Source organism: Pan paniscus, chromosome 10 (assembly GCF_029289425.2).
Source record: "Pan paniscus chromosome 10, NHGRI_mPanPan1-v2.0_pri, whole genome shotgun sequence".
NCBI classification, from domain to species: Eukaryota; Metazoa; Chordata; class Mammalia; order Primates; family Hominidae; genus Pan; species Pan paniscus.
Window position 1 is genome coordinate 89,161,859 of NC_073259.2, and position 12,769 is coordinate 89,174,627.

A 12,769-nucleotide genomic window follows, 5' to 3' on the forward strand; every position below is an offset into this window, starting at 1 on the left:
AAACAGATACATGAGAAGATCCTACGGTTTTGCTTTTTTGGTAGATAGAAGGTGGAGAAAGGCTAGAGAACATATGTAAATTAGGGCTTATAACTTTTAGAGTGTCTATTTTAAACCTCTCATATTCTTATACAGTGCAATAAAACTACATTTTTAGATAGCATGCATTTTTAGACACAATACCTATTTAAATACCACAGGTTTTTTTTGAACTTTTATTTTAGGTTTAGGGGGTACATGTGCCGGTTAATTACATGGATAAATTGCGTGTTGTTGAGGTTTGTTGTTCAGATGAGCACAGTACCTGATAGGCTTTCAGTTCTCACCCCCCTCTCACCCTCCCCTCTCTATAGTCCCCAGTGCCCAGTGTCTATAGTTCTCATCTCTATTTCCATATGTACACAATGTTTAGATCCCACCTACATGTGAGAACATGCCATATTTGGTTTTCTGTCTCTGTGTTAGTTTGCTTTGGATGACATCCAGCTGCATTCGTGTTGCTGCAAAGGACATGATCTTGTTCTTTTTTGTGGCTGCATAGTATTCCGTAGTGTATGTACCACATTTTCTTTATCCAGTCCACCATTGGTGGGTATTTAGGTTGACTCTATGTCTGTGCTATTGTGAATAGTGCTGCAATGATGGAACATATGAGTCCATGTATATTTTTGGTAGAATGATTTATTTTCTACCAAATATTTATTTTCCTTTGTGTATATACCGAGTAATAGGATTGCTGGGTCAAATGGTACTACTGTTTTAAATTGTTTGAGAAATCTCCAAAGTGCTTTCCACAGTGGCTGAACTAATTCACATTCCCACAAACTGTGTGTATGTGTTCCCTTTTCTCCACAGCCTTGACAGCCCCTGTTGTTTTTTGATTTTTTTTTTAATTATTATTTTTTTTATTATACTTTAAGTTTTAGGGTACATGTGCACATTGTGCAGGTTAGTTACATTAATAGCCATTCTGACTGGTGTGACATGGTATCTCATTGTGGTTTTGATTTGCATCTCTCTAAAGATTAGTTATGTTGAGCACTTTTTAATATATTTGTTGGCCTCATGAAATACTAGTTTTAAACGATTTTGATGGTGTGTAGTCACTAGGTAAGGGTCTCTTCTGTGTTCACCTTTCTGTTATCCGGGTTAGGTTTTTTAGTTTAACCACACAACTTGTCTCTTACCAGTGTCCTCACTTCTCCTGCATATTGTTGTTCCATTTCACTCTGTGGCAAAACTCCAGACCTGGATCAATCCAATTTCTTATTGTCTTCATTACTGTATCTGATACGTTGAATTCTGTTAAAGAAAAATCACATAACTACAAATATAGATTTATATAAATTTATGGTCTCCAGTGTCCACTGGGACTTCAATGCTGCATTTTCTTTTTTTCTTTAGCATTTCTCGAGTAAGTTTCTCTTTTACTCTCCAAAGGCCATTTTAAACTTTTGGCTTTCCTGCCTCTGTGCCTCAAGCTTAACAGGGTACATTGATTCAAACCTAGCAATGATTATATAAATTTATTATCACCAGACCAACAGACTTGCCTGTATCCACACCCATTGTTTTCTCTTTCCCTCCTTTTAAAATAGAAGGTAATCTTTCTTTGGTCTACTGGAGCCATTCTATCAATTCTTTTTAGGGCTCTTGTTCTGTTAATCTATCTTATACCTATCTCACTGCTGGCTCTTTCTCTTAAAAGCATGCATAAATGGTCCGGGCTTGGTGGCTCACGCCTGTAATCCCAGCACTTTGGGAGGCCGAGGCGGGCAGATCACGAGGTCAGGAGATCGAAACCATCCTGGCTAACATGGTGAAACCCTGTCTCTACTAAAAATACAAAAAATTAGCCGGGCGTGGTGGTGGGCGCCTGTAGTCCCAGCTACTCGGGAGGCTGAGGCAGGAGAATGGCATGAATCCGAGAGGCGGAGCTTGCAGTGAGCCGAGATTGCGCCACCGCACTCCAGCCTGGGCAGAAGAGCGAGACTTCGTCTCAAAACAAAACAAAACAAAACAAAACAAATGCATAAATGTTTCTACTACTAGCTAGTTTCTTATCTATTTTCATTCACTGATTAACTTCAGAAAAATGCCTTTTAAATTTCCTTACCACACACATAACCAAAATCCTCTAAAATATGCTACTGCCTCATTTAGCTAAGGTAATTAATGCTTTCTTCTTATTAATTCCAATAGGTGTTCAATATTTTACTTCCTCTCTTTATTATGTCTAACATTTTTGTCCATTCTCTGCCAGTCTTCACTTAACTTCTATATACCATTCTGCCCTCATTTTCCTTTCTTTCCTGTGTTCATTTTGTCTAATTGTCCTTCTTAAATGCTTCTTTTGCCTGTCCCTTCACTACCTGCTTCTAGGTTGCCTTCTTTTTCCATTTTACACATCCCGCCTGGGTGATTGTATCTGCGCCAATGGCCTTTTTTGCCACATATGTGATGGTTACTCCCAGTGGCAACGCTGGCTATTCTCAGTTCTGTGTCATCAGCCCACATCTTTCTTCTGATGTTGAGATCATATGCAGGATTGCCGAGTAGGTGTCTATACATGGTTGTTCCACTAGCATCTCAAATTTAAACGTGTCCAATGTGAATGGCATCACTTTCCAATCAGTTGCTAAAACCCAAACTGTGGCCCCATCCTTAATATTTCTCAAGCTTATTTATTTTTACCCCATTACGCAATAATCGAGTTTATGCAATAATCATTACATTATTGATTCTAGTTTATGCAATAATCATTACATTTTAAGAATGTGGAAAGCACTTACTTTTAAAGAGGATGAACATTTTTCAATTATTACACATTGTTTTTCGGGTTAGTCTAAACTCGATGGGCATAACAAGACTCTGTATCATATCTAATATTGTTTCTTCATACCTTTCCAGTTCATCTCACAACCCACTTCATCCTGAATGTTTTCTCTCTCTATACTAAACTGCCTTCACTTTTTCAGCCAAATGGCACATGCTGTGATGATTAGAGATATTGGCAGTAACTCTCCAGTGAGTAAAAGCAGGAGAAAGTTACAATTACCCAATTATTAATGTCTATAGTGGAGAGATGTTAAAATGGTAAAAAGTGGATGCAATCCTTAATTATTCTTTGTCTGTGTATTTTCTTTCTTTTTTATTGCATGCACCCTAGTCCTGTTGTGTGTTAATAACAGGCATCAATTGCATTTTCCATTCTTTTAGACCTTGGACTTCTCCTTGACGTAGAATTATTTTCTCTGTCCACAATGGCCTGTTACACAGAAATACTGTTTTAAAATTAACAAAATATGCTTTACAAGATATGATGAATTCTGATGATTTTCTTGTAAATTTTAACATAAGTATCAAGGAAATGGAAGACAATATTCCTTATCAAGACTGAGCACATATACATAGGGAAATACAGGATTTAACTAATTTTCTGTGAAATTACAGTCTGAAAAATCACGGTAGTCTTGAAAGCAAAGATTATTGAAATATTGATTATTTTGAGCTTGAACTAAAGGGATTAAATAATTATCTATTTCACTTTGCTTGTGAATACATAGTCTGAAAATGACTAAATATTGATTGAAACCCATGTGTGAAGAAACTGGTAATGAGAAAAATGATAATTCTGAGTAATGGTATTTACTCTTTCATTTGGAGAAAATTATTTGAGAAGAAATGTGCTAGTAAATGTTTTCTAGACCACTATCAGATAACTATTTTGAATGTAAGATAGCATTTTGTAATTGTTCTTGAAAAATTTAATACAATGCCATTCTTAAATATAAAATAAGTATTCCTCTGTGTTTTAGATAAATAATAATACATTTTACTTGTAAGTGTAAATGTAATGTTTTCATCTTTAAAAGAAAGATTTTTCTTTTTTAGATAACATCTCTAACTTTCCCGGTTTTAAGAGACATATCTCAAAATAAATTGGCTTAGCATAGTATCATCTTCAATGAAAATTATTTCAATGCTGTATCTAATAAATTGTAACTGTCTAAAAATGTTACATTTCTAGAAGCTTCTTATGTTATATGAAAATATTTATATTCCTGAAAAATTCTCTTCCAAAAAAAGATAGTTTTACTATCATTCCAGATCTTAAGCAGTTTTAGAATAACTGATTATTTTCACAGATATTTACCTGAATGCATAGTTAATGCATGGACTAAAGAATAAGTTATTCATTGTAGTTAAAATTTTAATCTTTTCAATGGCTGCCTGTATGTGTACAAGTAAAACAAACAAAAATGTGTATGATTAATATGTTTAAAAGTAAGGTGCAAGTATTTTATATAACTCTTTCTATGGAAATTATACATATTCTCAAGAACAATTCATTTATCCATACTTTTAGTAATCTGTTTCCTCAGATATTATAATTGGTTTTTAAATTAGTTTTATTTTTTGTTACGGTTTAGACCAGGGTTTGCAATGTAACATTGTGGCATTTTGAAAATATGCATTCCCTGTCTGCTTTTTCATACAGTTTTCTTTGATGTGGCTTTGAAGTTGCCCATGATCACTGCATTTTTACTACAATTTGGAAACTAGGGAACTATCTTTTTTCGTACAAGCATGATTTTCCTTAGGTGAGCACACTTGCTATTTGTGAAGCAAGTGATAATTTGTTCTGTAGAACATAGCTTTTGGCCAATTTTGACTAATCTTTATATTTGAGCTATGAGCATCTGGTCACAAAGTTATACTACCCCAAAGACTGTTTTTGAAAGATTTTCCAGAATGATAACATACAATTTTTTATTAATTTAGTTTTCATTATTCATAGCAATATGTTTTCATTTTATAACTGAAATTTAAAGCTTTTACTTCTGTCTGATGCATTATATGTTATATTTATGTTATATATAAACCAAATATATGTACATACCATTTTATAATATATAAATTTCAGTTGTTGCATTTTCTTTACAATTATTATTCCTGTATGTGATTTTTTTTTTTCCAGACTCCAAATTTCTTTGGTTTAAGGACCAACCATTTCCTTCTTATTTTTGTATCTGTAGACTTAACCTCAGTTTAGGACATACAGCTGATACTACATAAATTGAACCAATGACAGGACATTTATGTGTTAAAATGGCTTTAAATTAGTACCAAAATGATTCATCTAATTTCTAGTGGGAAGAGTCACACATTGTTATATCTAAATAAATACATTTATTTCATTTCCTCTAGGCTTCCTTCGCAGCCCAGTTATTCACACATTGGTAGCATAGTATCCTCATGCTAGCTGGCCTTGCTCGCCTGGGATCTGTATTGCCCTTGATGTCAGACTGAAAATCAATTTTACTGGTCTATCCTTGTGTAAAACCATCAAGTTATTGACAAATTTAAAAACAAATTTGAGAAGGTGCAAAGATGAATGTGAATTGGGTGAACAGCACATGGTTAACTTTTCTTCAGTTGAAAAACTATTTATTATAAACAACCTATATTAAAATATTTTCCCTTTTGCTAATAATAGAAATTGTAACTCTACACTCAGACATTTATGGTAGGATAATAATATGTCATTCCATAAAAATAATACCTGTTTTCTTCTTTGATAATTTTCCACCTGAAGTTGATAAAAACTAGGTGAACCCTGAAATAGCAGTATCAAATGCCTTCTGTTTTGGAGTTCCAATAATACTTTGAGTGATTATGAACTCATATGTTTTCCCATGCATATTCTCATACATATATATTTAGATTTACAAATTATAATGGAAAATTTTACCAGAGTGACATTTAGGCCTGAAAACTACTGGAAAAGAAAATCGTACTATTGATTCTGTAAACCTTTTGTCTGTAGACCAGCTCTGGTGTGGTTATCAGGTTATCAAAACATTGAGGAGCAGCTGAAACAAGCAAGGCCAAATAGACTCCATCTAGTGGTTACACGGGACTGGTGCAGCCTAATTTGACTAAAACTTGTTTTCAGGGCAGTGGTTGACAACTCAGATGCCTACAGAAGAGGGTGGATGGGAGAAAAATCAATTGTCGGTATGTATCATACTTTCTGTATGGTTAGGCAACTATGGTGTAAGCATATAACATAAAATAAATAAGAGGTAAAAAATGTATTTTAAACTCAGAATGAAAAAAAATGCAACCTGTATGATAAATGCCCCTGGGAATAGTGAGTTCTATGGCAAACCACTAGGCTGATCATCTGGTTCAATTGATTGCTGTTATTCAAGAACACAGGCCTGGTGCTGCTAGACTTCACAATTTTTCTAGAGAAACTGGAGATCTAGATTTGTATGTGAAACCTACTAAATTTAATATGCTGGTTCATTTTCTTAAAATGTGATATGGCCCCAACTTAAATACATCTTGGTCACATTTGGCTGTGACCTGCCATTTTGAGATCTTTGTTTCACACAAGGTCTTGAATTTTTTTTATTATACTTTAAGTTCTAGGGTACATGTGCACAATGTGCAGGTTTGTTACATATGTATGTATGTACCATATTGGTGTGCTGCACCCATTAACTCATCATTTACATTAGGTATTTCTCTTAATGCTATCCCTCTCCCCTCCCCCCACCCCACGACAGGCCCCCGTGTGTGATATTCCCCGCCCTGTGTCCAAGTGTTCTCATTGTTCAATTCCCACCTATGAGTGAGAACATGCGGTGTTTGGTTTTCTGTCCTTGTGATAGTTTGCTTAGAATGATGGTTTCCAGCTTCATCCATGCCCCTACAAAGGACATGAACTCATCCTTTTTTATGGCTGCATAGTATTCCATGGTGTATATGTGCCACATTTTCTTAATCCAATCTATCATTGATGGACATTTGGGTTGGTTCTAAGTCTTTGGTATTGTGAATAGTGCCACAATAAACATACATGTGCATATGTCTTTATGGTAGCATGATTTATAATCCTTTGGGTATATACCCAGTAATGGGATTGCTGAGTCAAATGGTATTTCTAGTTCTAGATCCTTGAGGAATCGCCACACTGTCTTCCACAATGGTTGAATTAGTTTACATTCCCACCAGCAGTGTAAAAATGTTCCTATTTCTCCACATCCTGTCCAGCACCTGTTGTTTCCTGACTTTTTAATGATCGCCATTCTAACTGGTGTGAGATAGTATCTCATTGTGGTTTTGATTTGCATTTCTCTGATGACCAGTGATGATGAGCATTTTTTCATGTGTCTGTTGGCTGCATAAATGTCTTCTTTTGAGAAGTGTCTGTTCATATGCTTCACCCACTTTTTGATGGGGTTGTTTGATTTTTTTCTTGTAAATTTGTTTAAGTTCTTTGTAGATTCTGCATATTAGCTCTTTACCAGATGGATAGATTGCAAAAATTTTCTCACATTCTGTAGGTTGCATGTTCACTCTGATGGTAGTTTCTTTTGCTATGCAGAAGCTCTTTAGTTTAATTAGATCCCATTTGTCTATTTTGGCTTTTGTTGTCATTGCTTTTGGTGTTTTAGTCGTGAAGTCCTTGCCCATGCCTATGTCCTGAATGCTATTACCTAGGTTTTCTTGTAGGGTTTTTATGGTTTTAGGTCTAACATTTAAGTCTTTAATCCATCTTGAATTAATTTTTGTATAACGTGTAAGGAAGGGATGCAGTTTCAGCTTTCTACATATAGCTAGCCAGTTCTTCCAGCTCCATTTATTAAATAGGGAATCCTTTCCCCATTTCTTGTTTTTGTCAAGTTTGTCAAAGATTGGATGGTTGTAGATGTGTGGTGTTGTTTCTGAAGGCTCTGTTCTGTTCAATTGGTCTATATCTCTGTTTTGGTACCAGTACCATGCTGTTTTGGTACCAGTACCATGCTGTTTTGGTTACTGTAGCCTTGTAGTATAGTTTGAAGTCAGGTAACGTGATGCCTCCAGCTTTGTTCTTTTGGCTTAGGATTGTCTTAGCAATGCAGGCTCTTTTTTGTTCCATATGAACATTAAAGTAGTTTTTTCTGATTCTGTGAAGAGAGTCATTGGTAGCTTTATGGGGATGGCAATAAATCTATAAATTACCTTGGGCAGTATGGCCATTTTCACAATATTAATTCTTCCCATCCATGAGCATGGAGTGTTCTTCCATTTGTTTGTGTCCTCTTTTATTTTGTTGAGCAGTGGTTTGTAGTTCTCCTTGAAGAGGTCCTTCACATCCCTTGTAAGTTGGATTCCTAGGTATTTTATTATCTTTGAAGTAATTGTGAATGGGAATTCGCTCATGATTTGGCTCTCTGTTTGTCTGTTATTGATGTATAGGAATGCCTGTGGTTTTTGCACATTGATTTTGTATCCTAAGACTCTGCTGAAGTTGCTTATCAGCTTAGGGAGATTTGGGGCTGAGATGATGGGGTTTTCTGAATATGCAATCATTCATCTGCAAACAGGGACAATTTGACTTACTCTTTTACTAATTGAATACCATTTATTTCTTTCTCCTGCCTGATTGCCCTGGCCAGAACTTCCAACACTATGTTGAATAGGAGTGGTGAGAGAGGGCATCCCTGTCTTGTGCCAGTTTTCAAAGAGAATGCTTCCAGTTTTTGCCCATTCGGTATGATATTGGCTGTGGGTTTGTCGTAAATAGCTCTTATTATTTTGAGATACATCCCAACAATACTTAGTCTATTGAGAGTTTTTAGCATGAAAGGCTGTTGAATGGTGTCAAAGGCCTTTTTTGCATCTACTGAGATAATCATGTGGTTTTTGTCTTTGGTTCTGTTTATGTGATGGATTATGTTTATTGATTTGCCTGTGTTGAACCAGCCTTGCATCGCAGGGATGAAGCCAACTTGATCATGGTGGATTAGCTTTTTGAAGTGCTGCTGGATTCAGTTTGCCAGTATTTTATTGAGGATTTTTGCATCGATGTTCATCAGGGATATTGGTCTAAAATTCTCTTTTTTTGTTGTGTCTCTGCCAGGCTTTGGTATCAGGATGATACTGGCCTCATAAAATGAGTTAGGGAGGATTCCCTCTTTTTCTATTGATTGGAATAGTTTCAGAAGGAATGGTACCAGCTCGTTTTTGTGCCTCTGGTAGAATTTGGCTGTGAATCTGTCTGGTCCTGGACTTTTTTTTGGTTGGTAGGCTGTTAATTGTTGCCTCAATTTCAGAGCCTGTTGTTGGTGTTTTCAGGGATTCAAATTCTTCCTGGTTTAGTCTTGGGAGGGTGTATGTGTCCAGGAATTTATCCATTTCTTCTAGACTTTCTAGTTTATTTGCGTAGAGGTGTTTATAGTATTCTCTGATGGTAGTTTGTATTTCTGTGGGATCGGTGGTGATATCCCCTTTATCATTTTTTATTGCGTCTATTTGATTCTTCTCTCTTTTCTTCTTTATTAGTCTTGCTAGCAGTCTATCTATTTTGTTGATCTTTTCAAAAAACCAGCTCCTAGATTCATTGATTTTTTGAAGGAAATTTTGTGTCTCTATCTCCTTCAGTTCTGCTCTGATCTTAGTTATTTTTTAATCTCATTTCTTTCAGAGGACAGAAAATTGGTGGGCATCTTCCAGCAACACTGTAAAGTGAGACTGGATTATAAAGTTACTGAATTATTGGTAGTGTGGGCCTTGGTTGAATGTCATTTTTATTCAACTGGCATAATTCAAGATGCTGAAGTCACAGCTTTGGCTATGACTAGCTATTCTCGTTGGTCTCTCTCAGTGTGGTACCTTAAATGATGTACCTAGTAATGTGATCATGAAGCATGGTCACTTTCTGCAGGGGTTGCACACTGAGATGTTTGGATATAACTTTCCAATTTTTGTCTTGTTTTTTTGAGTTCCATGTATAATTCAAGTTCATGATTTTTATTACTTTGGTGTATCTTTCTCATAATCTCTGCTAGCGTCTTTGAAGTTCTTGAAACATAGCACTCAATTATAGAGTTTGCAATATAAAGTAGAATAAAACACTAAAATCGTGGTTTTTTTCTTTCTGTCTTTCACCAGATCCCTTAACCTTCACCACACCTGTCCCCATCCATACAGAGGAAGTGAATAAATAGAAAAGAGAAAAACGGCCAGGATTCAGAATTCTTTAAACTTGTCCAGAAAGTAGGAGAGACAAAAATGAAAGGAGCCATAAATAGACATGTGACCTAATTTCTTCTCCCAAGCCTCCTCTGTTCATTGTGTTGGACAGTCACATTCAAAGGCAAGCCATGGTCCTTCCAATTGCCCACCATGCCCCTACAGGCCCTTTGGCCCCCTGACCTGATCGACAACTGTCTTTTCACTTGTTTCTTCTCCAGGCCCCTGGTTTCCTTGCTGTTCCTTGATCGCATCACATATGATCTCCTTTACCTCTTACATGTTTGTATTCCACTGATGTTCTCTTTGCCTGAAATAGTACATTCATAGATATCCACTTTTTTTCAACTTCTACATGTCTTACAAAACTGTTGCTTTCTTAGTGAGCTCCCGGTGAGAATTACATCCACCCCTTCCCCTGCACTCTGAATCCTCTTTACTCTGCTCTACTTCCCTCCTCCATATGATTGAAGATTTTTTACCACAATAGATAATTTACTTATTTATTGTGTTTATTGCTTATTGTGAGTATTTTCTCTGCTAAAGTATAAGTACTTGCAGGGTAGAGATTATTGTCTTGTCTTGTTTACTTATCTGATGTATCTGAAAACAGTGTCTGACATATAATAGATACTTAATATATATATTTTAAGTAAAAGAATGTTGAACTACTTATTCATTAAGATCTGGGAGTACTTCCCACAGTCCTCTATAATTGCCCATGGGAAGGATTCTTGCAATAAATTTTATCATGTGTGGGCTTATAATCTGTTTTGTCTTTATTGCTAGAAAGTACAAAAACATGTTACGGGGAAGAGACATTTATATGTTGAGGTCTCAAAAACAGAAAAAAAAAAGAACTGTGTATGTTGTATCCAAATACAGAGGAAAGTCATTTTGTATAATAATTAGTGTAAAAAAAACTATAAAGGCAGTAGAAAGAGCAAAGAATATGAGGTTGGAAGACCTGTGATCGTGTCCTGTTACAGCATTTGCTAGTTCTCTGACCTTGGTTAGCTGTTTATTAGCTCTGAACCTTATTACCTTATCTTTAGATGTAAATAATAATATAGTAGAATTTGTCTTATTTGCTTTATTAGTGTTTAGTGATATGTTTTCTTTATGAATATATACTTGCTTCCTTTAACAGTTACCCAACATCTATCTAAATTTGTAATTATTTTGTTTTTCTGTTCACCTGACAGATTCACCTTTTGCAATATATAGGCTCTACAGGGACAATTCTGTGTCTTTCTTTTATCAGTGTTACGTTCCCAACTCTTACATACTATGTCTGATATATAATAGTTGCTCAGTAAAAATGTTGTGACATGAATGGTTAAGCAATCTTAAGTCATAAAGTTTATGTGACATAATAATAGTAGGTTGGTTTATAATCAATGATTATAATACAATTGTTATTACTCTCACCATCTAAAGCATTATCATCATCATCAAATATGTGTTACTTAGGCTCCTTTAATCTACTACCAAGCGGGTGATCAGCTTCTAATATTACTGCCTTAAGTTAGAAGTTTGGTGAAATAATACAAAATACATTTTACTGATTTAATGGTCTTGGCATAGGTCTCCAAGCTGGCTGGTGTCTTGGTCAAGCATGGCATCAAGAAAGGTGACACTGTGGTTATCTACATGCCCATGATCCCACAGGCAATGTATACCATGTTGGCATGTGCAAGGATAGGTGCCATCCACAGTCTCATATTTGGAGGATTTGCTTCCAAAGAACTAAGTAGTCGCATTGATCATGTAAAGGTAAGTGCTTTATTTTGGGAAATCAAGTAGTAGCTAAGTATAATTTAGTCATATTTATCTGTGGATGAATCATCTGAGAATGCTCTATAGTTGTTAGATCTTCTCTTCAAATAGGATGGTTGATAAATACTTTTCCTAGAAATCATTACATTAAATATCAAAAAGATGCCTACATGCATATGTTTATTGCAGCTTAATTTACAATTTCAAAGACATGGAATCAACCTAAGTGACCACCAACTGAAGAGTGGATAAATAAAATGTGATATATATAATATGTTATATATATTATAATATATATTATATATCACATTATATATTATATATTATAATATATTATATATCACATATATAATATATATCACATTATATATTATATATAATACAATAATACTTAAATACATATAATAATATATAAATATATATAATATATAATATTATAATAATATATAAAATAAAATATATACACACACACGCCATGGAATACTTCTCAGCCATAACAAAGAATAAAGTAATACCTTTTGTAGCAAATTGGATGGAACTGGAGATCATTAGCTTAAGTGAAACAACTCAGGAACAGAAAACCAGATACTTCATGTTCTCACTGTTAAGTGGGAGCTAAGCTATGTGTATGCAAAGACATATAGAGTGGTATAATGGACACTGGAAACCCAGAACGGGGATAAGGGATGAAAAACTACCTATTGGATACAATGTACACTATTTGGGTGACAGGTACCCTAAAAGTCCAGACTTCAAGCTATTTAAATAAATACATAAATAAAATGTTTTTTATTTCACATACACCTGTTAATCACACATTTGTTTTAAAGTCAGTCCTATGTGAAAGACATCTTGCTAGGTGCCTTGGGGAATATAAACTATAAGATAAGGTGTCTGCTTTCCAACTTAGCTTGTCATATATTTGGGTGTATAAGACATACAAGAAAAGGACTAATAACTA

The 12,769-nt window shown here is 35.0% G+C and overlaps 1 protein-coding gene across 2 annotated transcripts in view; it reads left to right on the forward strand.

Annotated features, from left to right (window-relative positions):
• Positions 1–12,769, forward strand: part of ACSS3 (acyl-CoA synthetase short chain family member 3) — a 184,791-nt gene that overhangs the window by 46,115 nt on the left and 125,907 nt on the right. Inside the window, exon 3 of one of the 2 annotated variants that reach the window (XM_003811658.7) lies at positions 11,617–11,805. The exons of the other annotated variant lie outside the window; for it this stretch is intronic. Coding sequence (XP_003811706.1) covers positions 11,617–11,805 — 189 coding nt within the window. The remainder of the gene's footprint in view (positions 1–11,616; positions 11,806–12,769) is intronic. 2 annotated transcript variants of the gene reach the window in all.